Raw genomic sequence first — 9,316 nt, 5'->3', positions numbered from 1 at the left:
GTAGTGGTGTATATGGATGACATTCCGATATACTCCGCTACACGTGCCGAGCATGTGTCCCTGGGGCGCATTGTGCTTGGTCGCCTGTTGGAGCATGACCTGCAGGGGTGGGGATGGAGAGTGACCGCATTTCAGCCGTGCGTAATTGGCTGACTCCCACCACAGTAAAGGAGGTGCAGCGGTTCTTAGGGTTTGCCAACTACTGCCGGAGGTTTATCCGGGGTTTTGGTCAGGTAGCGGCTCCCATTACCTCACTGCTGAAGGGGGGCCCAGTGCGCTTACAGTAGTCAGCTGAGGTAGACAGGGCTTTTAGTCACTCTTCCTCTAACCTCTCTCCCTTTCAGTGCGTACTGGGGTACCAGCCGGTTCTGGCGCCTTGGCATCAGAGTCAGACCGAGGTTCATGCGGTAGACGACTGGTTCAGGCGCGCAGAGGAGACATGGGAGGCTGTCCGTGTTCACCTCCAGCTGGCCATGCTGCGCCAAAAGGAGATTGCTGATCGCCACCACAGTGAGGCCCCGGTGTTTGTACCGGGGGACCAGGTCAGACTCTCGACCCGAAACCTGCCCCTCCGCCTGCCCTGCCGGAAGCTGGGTCCGCGGTTTGTGGACCCATTTAAAGTCCTGAGGAGGGTGAACGAGGTTTGTTATAGGTTACTTCCACCCGATTACCGTATTAACCCCTCGTTCCATGTGTCTCTCCTCAGGCCGGTGGTGGCTGGCCCGCTCTAGGAGTCTGAGGTGCGAGAGGTTCCTCCGCCCCCTCTGGACATCGATGGGGCCCCGGTGTACTCTGTTCGCTCCATACTGGATTCGAGGCGTCGGGCGAGGGACCTTCATTATCTCATGGAGTGGGAGGGTACGGTCCGGAAGAAAGGTGCTGGGTTCCAGTCGAGGACGTGTTGGAACCTTCAATGCTGCAGGCATTCCACCGTCGTCGTCCGGAACGCCCTGCGCCTCGCCCTCCGAGTTGTACCCGAGGCCGGTGTCGGCGCGCTGCTGGAGCAGAACCCGTAGCCCAGTCGATCAGAGGATTGCGCCTCTGGAGCCAGGAAAACCCCAAAACCACGGGTGCATGAGGGGATTTGATGGGCAGGAACTGCGTAGACTTGCTGTGATTACCTGACACTCCCAGGTTAATGGGACACATAGTGTGGGTGACGATGCCAATAGAGTGCCCATCCAATGATTTGACGTCCTTGGGAATGGAGAGGGGTTGTGTGAGGAACCAGGGTAGTGTCCAGAAAGCTCTTGTTGGCCCCAGAGTCTATGAGCACCTGGAAAGATTTGGACCGGTCACCCCACAACAGGGTAGTATGGAGAGGGGTTGTGTGAGGATTCCCAGCTCCGGAACCAGGGTAGTGTCCAGAAAGCTCTTGTTGGCCCCAGAGTCTATGAGCACCTGGAAAGATTTGGACCGGTCACCCCACAACAGGGTAGTATGGAGAGGGGTTGTGTGAGGATTCCCAGCTCCGGAACCAGGGTAGTGTCCAGAAAGCTCTTGTTGGCCCCAGAGTCTATGAGCACCTGGAAAGATTTGGACCGGTCACCCCACAACAGGGTAGTATGGAGAGGGGTTGTGTGAGGATTCCCAGCTCCGGAACCAGGGTAGTGTCCAGAAAGCTCTTGTTGGCCCCAGAGTCTATGAGCACCTGGAAAGATTTGGACCGGTCACCCCACAACAGGGTAGTATGGAGAGGGGTTGTGTGAGGATTCCCAGCTCCGGAACCAGGGTAGTGTCCAGAAAGCTCTTGTTGGCCCCAGAGTCTATGAGCACCTGGAAAGATTTGGACCGGTCACCCCACAACAGGGTAGTATGGAGAGGGGTGCGAGAAATGGAAGATGGGAAACTCCCCGTGCGGCTCACCAGAGTACTAGTACCTATTTGATGAGCCTGGTTCTTCAGGATTGCCTGGTCTCCTGCGGGACGGTTGAGCTAATGTAGGGTAATGCGATTAGCATGAGATTGTAAGTAACAAGAATGTTTCCCAGGACATAGACATATCTGATATTAGCAGAAAGCTTAAATTCTTATAAAAACCTCTTAAGGATTTGCCCCTTTTTTCCATTTTCACCTAACATGACATACCCAAATCTAACTGCCTGTAACTCAGGCCCTGAAGCAAGGATATGCATATTCTTGGTACCATTTGAAAGGAAAATCTTTGAAGTTTGTGGAAATGTGAAAGGAATGTAGGAGAATATAAACAATAGATCTGGTAAAAGATAATACAAAGAAATCTGTTACGGTGTATAGGGCCTCAATAGGGCGTTGGGCCACCACGAGTCAGAACAGCTTCAATGCACCTTGGCATAGATTCTACACGTGTTTGGAACTCTATTGAAGGGATGCAACACCATTCTTTCACAATGGATTCCATAATTTGGTGTTTTGTTGATGATGGTTGGAAACGCTGCTCCAGAAGTGTTCAATTGGGTTGAGATCTGGTGACTGAGACGGCCATGGTATATGGTTTAAATAGTTTTCATTCTCATAAAACCATTCAGTGACCACTTGTTCCCTGTGGATGATGGCATTGGTCATCTTATTGCGTCATTCCCATGGTAGCCAAAATAATTGCCAAAATAATGGCCTGCCCAGCATGATCGGAAACTAATTGCTTAGTTAACTCAGGAACCACACCTGTGTGGAAGCACCGGCTTTTAATATAATTTGTATCCCTCGTGTACTCAAGTGTTTCCATCATTTGGGCAGTTACCTGTAGATTAGTATAAAACAGAAATTAGTATAAAACAGAAATTGTGCAAAAAAACATAAAAAAAATATCTTATCAGGCCCGTTACGTTTTAAAACATGTGTATATATATATATATATATGGGTGTTATAACATTCTACTAACTGTTACAGACTGGTGTATCAGACTTATGTATCAGACTGGTGTATCAGACTGGTGTAACAAACATAGAGCTATTGCTGTACTGGAACAGCTGCTCTGCATATTATCATAATCATCACTGGCTAAAATATTGTTTCTCATTGGAAGTTTACATTGATTGTTCCCATTGCCTAGGCATTTTAATGAACACACAGTTCAGTTTAGTCAACCTTCCAGGAGAGGGCAGTATGACCCTCTGTGAAACATTCATCAGATCTTCACGATACATAGATAGAACATCGAGTTTTAGTTACCTATTACCTAAATACAGATAGATTACATAATAGATTTGTCTCCCAGGGGAGTCTCCTGTGTTTGGGTCTGATCCTCCGCTGTGTTGGGGCCGGACCCTGTCCCAGTGAGCCAGCTGCAGGTCCCAGGTGGGAGACGGAGGGTCTTGAACAGGGTGGTTCTGAAGGACTTACAGAGGAAGAAGTAGATGAGAGGGTCCAGGAGGGAGTTGAGGGAGGACAGCCAGAGTGTACTCTCCTTCAGCTGGAAGAAGAACAGCTTGAGGTTGCAGTCAAACAGGTGTACCCTCGTCTGGCTCATGGTGTACGGTACGCGGGAGAAGTGGAACGGCACGAAGCACACAAAGAACACAGCCAGCACCAGGAAGACATTTGAACTTACACTCTTCCTCCGGGGCTGGCGCTGCCCTTCAACATTACCCCCGCCAGTACCAGCGTTGTGTATGGCTCCAGTAGAACGGCATGCCCTGGTGCGGGCGTATGAACTGTACAGTTCTTTGGTGATGAGTGTGTAACACACTATCACTGTCACCAAGTTCCCCCAGAAGATTATCTGGCACACATAGTTGACCACCTCATGCCAGAGCAGCCCAGCCTCCGTTTTAAGAACGCTGCACTTGAAGTAGGCCGAGGTGGGGCTGTGGCTGGTCAGGATCATGTTGGGCAGGGAGAGGGTCAGCAGGGAGGCCCAGATAGCCACAGAGAGCAGCTTTCTGTGGGACAGACGAGCCGCGTTGGTCCCCTTGAAGGGCTGGAGGGTCTTCCTGCAGCGGTCGATGCTGATGAGGCCGAAGAAGAGGATGCTGATGTACATGGTGAGATAGAAGAGCACAGAGGAGACACGGCAGACAAAGACACGCAGACCCACTGATGCCATGTTGGAGTCAGACAGCACCTGAAGGAAAAACACATCTTTATTGTCTTTATTAAGGTTAGTGATTTAATTGGTTTAAAAAAAATAATGTTTTTAAATAGTTGTATCAATATTATATTTATTATCTTTAGAATCAATACTTCCATTGTTTTTGTTATACACTTTATTCATATTAACTTCATTATCACTACTATCAGTATTATCAATATTATCATTATCATTATTATCATTATGATAAAAAATATGATCATTATTATCATTATTATCAATATTATCATTATTATCATAATGATTACAATTATTATCATTATTATCAATATTATCAATATAATCATTATTATCATTATGATTTATTATCATTATTATCAACATTATCATTAGCATTATTATCATTATGAATAAAATTATTATCATTATTATTAGTATCAATATTATCATTATTATCATTAGTATCAATATTATCATTATTATTTGAATTATTATCAATATTATCAATATTATCATTATCGTTATTAGCATTCTTATCATTCTTATCATTATAATTAATATCATTCTTATCATTATCATTAATATCATTATTATCATTATCATCATTATCATTATTATCATTATAACTGCACCTTGAAGGGGAAGGTGAGGGTCATGAGTACGTCGGCCACCACAATGTTCTTGAGGTAGATGATGAAGTGGGAGCGGCTGGGGATGCTGAAGAACACCCACACTGCCAGGCCGTTGAGCGACAGGCCCAACAGGAAGAGGAGGGAGTAGAGAACAGGAAACACCACCGTCTTCAGCACGTTGTCACGGGAACAGTTGCTGTTGGTGAAGTTGTTATTGACAGGGGTCAGGGCCAATTCTGTTGTGTTGTCCATGTCGAGGGCTGTGCTGTGTAAAGCAAAACAAAATAGGTGAAAGTTGCACAGCGCTTTATTCTTCCTAATTTCATCCATTACTACAGTCAGTTTATCATTATTGTCAATATCATAATCATCAATATTATCAACATTATCATTATTATCGATATTATCAACATTATCATTATCAACATTATCACTAGTATCAATATTATCAACATTATCATTAACAGCATTATCATTATCTCTATTATCAACATTATCGTTGTCGTTGTTATCATTAGCGTTATTATCATTGCATACTATTATCATCATCGTTTACTGTCAGGATGACTGGATTAGAGACAATAGAACTGCCCTCCCATTCAAAAAAGCTGTTTTAATTTAATAACAAAAATGTAATAGACTTACAAAATGCAGCTGTAGATGGACTTGAACCATGTGCAGCCATGACGCCATTACAATTAACAAAGCTTAAATATTGAACTGTCAACATTACATGAGGTTTAATATCTTATGCCCTGTTTTACATGTTCAACATTTTGTTCATGTCCTGTTGACAGATGTTGAGTAATTCTGTCTCATGTGTCTGAGTGAACCCACCCTGATGCTTCCCGCCCAGGGGAAGATTGAGACAGTCTTCTTCTCTCTCTCGGTAGATTGGAATCGTTAGGTCGTCTGCTTGAGATGCAGGCGTATAGGTTCTTCAAGTCAGTGAAATGAATGAAAATCCACCTCTCTCTATTTAAATATCTGTCAATCTGGTATGACTAGCACACGTGGGACATTCTTCCCCTCTTCTGCTTTTTTGTTTCCTGTCGTAGACGCGACAGCACAGCAGCAACATCCTCCCATGAATGTTCTCCTGTTGCACAATCTGACCGTCAATATATAGGTATGTTTAGTCATGGTCAATGCTGTTTCCATGCTGGGCATATGCAGGTGCGTGTGTGTGTGGGGGTTTTACTATGCCGAATACAATGGATGTTTTCTTTTGTTACCATAAGTCATTTATTTTTTTTATTTTAGATCTTTATTCTAACACGTTATTTCAATCTTTAAGCATATAACTGCACCCCTTATCATTGGCTGGACCCGACCAAACGCATGGCAAAAGGATGTCTTATGAGACAGACCTTTTAAGGAAACATCACTATCCCACTGTCCTCACAAATCTGTGTGTCCTCTTCACTCTGCGGCTATACGACCTCACAGATTGGCACAGGCCATGAAACATAACGATGCACCCTACTGTGATGATCGTTTGACCAGGGAATGTGGGATAATGTGTGATGTAAAGAGCGTCGTGACAGTCCTACCAATAACAACCCTATTATGACCTCACGACCCTTGGAATGTCTGCTTCTGGTTCTTTATGACATCACAACTCCACATGACATTATTCCCGTTTCAAATGTTCACATATCCCTCCAGTCCATTAATTACAATGACGAAACAAGGTGAAACTGAGACTAGGAGCAACGGCTTACCTAAAGAGATATGACTTGAGTCAATGTTTCTGTCTGTCGGGTAATGTATTGTGTCAGTTACGTAACTGTGCTTCTCCCCTGGATATAATGTTAGGGCTGCCAGACATGACTTAATCTCCTTCAGGACAGTGAATGATGTATTTGGAAATGTTCCATCTATTAAAGTTGAAATCCTAATGAAAGGCTGCCACCAGATGTAATGGTCTGTAATGCACCGTGGAGCCCAAGATATTACACATTCAGTCTTGGTTAGTTTAAAAATAAACTTTTGTCATATTAATTCAAAAATGATCTCCGTGTTTGAATGCAGTACACACAGTCTTGTACAGCTAAAATTGTGGGGACAGAATTCAGTCCAATTCAAAATCCTATTTTTTATAACCCAAACCCATGCCCTTACCTGTACCCTAACCCTAACCATAACCTGATTCCAAAAACCTAACCTTAACCATGGCTCCTAGCTCCTAAGCCTAAACCTAACCCTAGCTCCTAACCCTAACCCTATTTCATAACCCTAAACCTAACCCTAGCTCATAACCCTAAACCTAACCCTAGCTCATAACCCTAAACCTAACTCCTAACCCTAAACTGTTACGGTGCGTGAATGAGGACCCAAAAGCGAATTAACTTAAACAGAGCTTCTTTAATTACCAAACATAGGTAGGCTCAGACGGACCGGCAGATTCCGACAGGACAAGACAAGGTTACAGCAAACATGACGACAGTCTGGTTCAGGCATGAAACACAACAAACAAGAATCCGACAAGGACAGGAACAAAAACAGAGAGAGATATAGGGGACTAATCAGAGGGAAAAGGGGAACAGGTGGGAGAAGGGGTGACGAGGTAGTCAAGAGGAGACAAGGAACAGCTGGGGGAAAGCGGGGGAGAAAAGGTAACCTAACAACGACCAGCAGAGGGAGACAGGGTGAAGGGAAAGGACAGAGACAAGACACAACATGACAGTACATGACAGTACCCCCCCACTCACCGAGCGCCTCCTGGCGCACTCGAGGAGGAAACCTGGCGGCAACGGAGGAAATCATCGATCAGCGCACGGTCCAGCACGTCCCGAGAGGGAACCCAACTCCTCTCCTCAGGACCGTACCCCTCCCAATCTACGAGGTACTGGTGACCACGGCCCCGAGGACGCATGTCCAAAATTCTACGGACCCTGTAGATGGGTGCGCCCTCGACAAGGATGGGGGGGGGGGGGGGGGAGACGAGCGGGGGCGCGAAGAACGGGCTTGATGCAGGAGACATGGAAGACCGGGTGGACGCGACGAAGGTATCGCGGAAGAAGAAGTCGAACTGCGACAGGATTAATGACCCGAGAAATACGGAACGGACCAATGAACCGCGGGGTCAACTTGCGAGAAGCCGTCTTAAGGGGAAGGTTCTGAGTGGAGAGCCAAACTCTCTGACCGCGACAATATCTAGGACTCTTAGTTCTACGCTTATTAGCAGCCCTCACAGTCTGCGTCCTATAACGGCAAAGTGCAGACCTGACCCTCTTCCAGGTGCGCTCGCAACGTTGGACAAAAGCCTGAGCGGAGGGGACGCTGGACTCGGCGAACTGAGATGAGAACAGCGGAGGCTGGTACCCGAGGCTACTCTGAAAAGGAGATAGCCCGGTCGCAGACGAAGGAAGCGAGTTGTGGGCGTATTCTGCCCAGGGGAGCTGTTCTGACCAAGACGCAGGGTTGCGAAAAGAAAGACTGCGTAAGATGCGACCAATAGTCTGATTGGCCCGTTCTGCTTGACCGTTAGACTGGGGGTGAAAGCCGGAAGAGAGACTGACGGAAGCCCCAATCAAACGGCAAAACTCCCTCCAAAATTGAGACGTGAATTGCGGACCTCTGTCCGAAACGACGTCTGACGGAAGGCCATGAATTCTGAAAACATTCTCGATGATGATTTGTGCCGTCTCTTTAGCAGAAGGAAGCTTAGCAAGGGGAATGAAATGAGCCGCCTTAGAGAACCTATCGACAACCGTAAGAATAACAGTCTTCCCCGCTGACGAAGGCAGTCCGGTGACAAAATCTAAGGCGATGTGAGACCACGGTCGAGAGGGAATAGGAAGCGGCCTGAGACGGCCGGCAGGAGGAGAGTTACCGGACTTAGTCTGCGCGCAGACCGAACAAGCAGCCACGAAACGACGCGTGTCATGCTCCCGGGTGGGCCACCAAAAACGCTGGCGAATGGAAGCAAGCGTACCCCGAACGCCAGGGTGGCCGGCTAACTTGGCAGAGTGAGCCCACTGAAGAACGGCCAGACGAGTAGGAACGGGAACGAAAAGAAGGTTCCTAGGACAAGCGCGCGGCGACGGAGTGTGAGTGAGCGCTTGTTTTACCTGCCTCTCAATTCCCCAGACAGTCAACCCGACAACACGCCCCTCAGGGAGAATCCCCTCGGGGTCAGTGGAGGCTACTGAAGAACTGAAGAGACGAGACAAAGCATCAGGCTTGGTGTTCTTAGAGCCCGGACGATAAGAAATCACGAACTCGAAACGAGCGAAAAACAGCGCCCAACGCGCCTGACGCGCATTAAGTCGTTTGGCAGAACGGATGTACTCAAGGTTCCTATGGTCAGTCCAAACGACAAAAGGAACGGTCGCCCCCTCCAACCACTGTCGCCATTCGCCTAGGGCTAACCGGATGGCGAGCAGTTCGCGGTTACCCACATCATAGTTACGTTCCGACGGCGACAGGCGATGAGAAAAATACGCGCATGGGTGGACCTTGTCGTCAGAGAGGGAGCGCTGAGAAAGAATGGCTCCCACGCCCACCTCTGACGCGTCAACCTCGACAACGAACTGTCTAGAGACGTCAGGTGTAACAAGGATAGGAGCGGATGTAAAACGATTCTTGAGGAGATCAAAAGCTCCCTGGGCGGAAACGGACCACTTAAAGCACGTCTTGACAGAAGTAAGGGCTGTGAGAGGAGCTGCC

At 47.2% G+C, this 9,316-nt stretch overlaps 1 protein-coding gene across 2 annotated transcripts; it reads right to left on the bottom strand.

Annotated features, from left to right (window-relative positions):
- Nucleotides 1-202: 202 nt before the first annotated feature.
- LOC110503248 (P2Y purinoceptor 12) lies at nucleotides 203-5,680 on the bottom strand. Of its 2 annotated transcripts, none has more exons than XM_021581618.2 (3): nucleotides 5,480-5,680; nucleotides 4,643-4,902; nucleotides 203-4,043 (listed from the first exon to the last, which is right to left on the bottom strand). In XM_021581618.2, exons 2-3 carry the CDS (start codon nucleotides 4,892-4,894, stop codon nucleotides 3,174-3,176), a joined length of 1,122 nt encoding a protein of 373 aa, XP_021437293.1. In that variant the 5' UTR covers nucleotides 4,895-4,902; nucleotides 5,480-5,680; the 3' UTR covers nucleotides 203-3,173. The 2 variants fall into 2 exon arrangements, with proteins under 2 accessions (XP_021437293.1, XP_021437292.1); XM_021581617.2 differs by having other exon boundaries at nucleotides 4,643-4,907; nucleotides 5,480-5,679.
- Nucleotides 5,681-9,316: the final 3,636 nt, after the last annotated feature.

The sequence above is a fragment of the Oncorhynchus mykiss genome, chromosome 24, assembly GCF_013265735.2.
Source record: "Oncorhynchus mykiss isolate Arlee chromosome 24, USDA_OmykA_1.1, whole genome shotgun sequence".
Lineage (NCBI taxonomy): Eukaryota > Metazoa > Chordata > Actinopteri > Salmoniformes > Salmonidae > Oncorhynchus > Oncorhynchus mykiss.
Note: the sequence above shows the minus strand (reverse complement) of the source record. Positions and strands in the feature narration are given on the sequence as shown.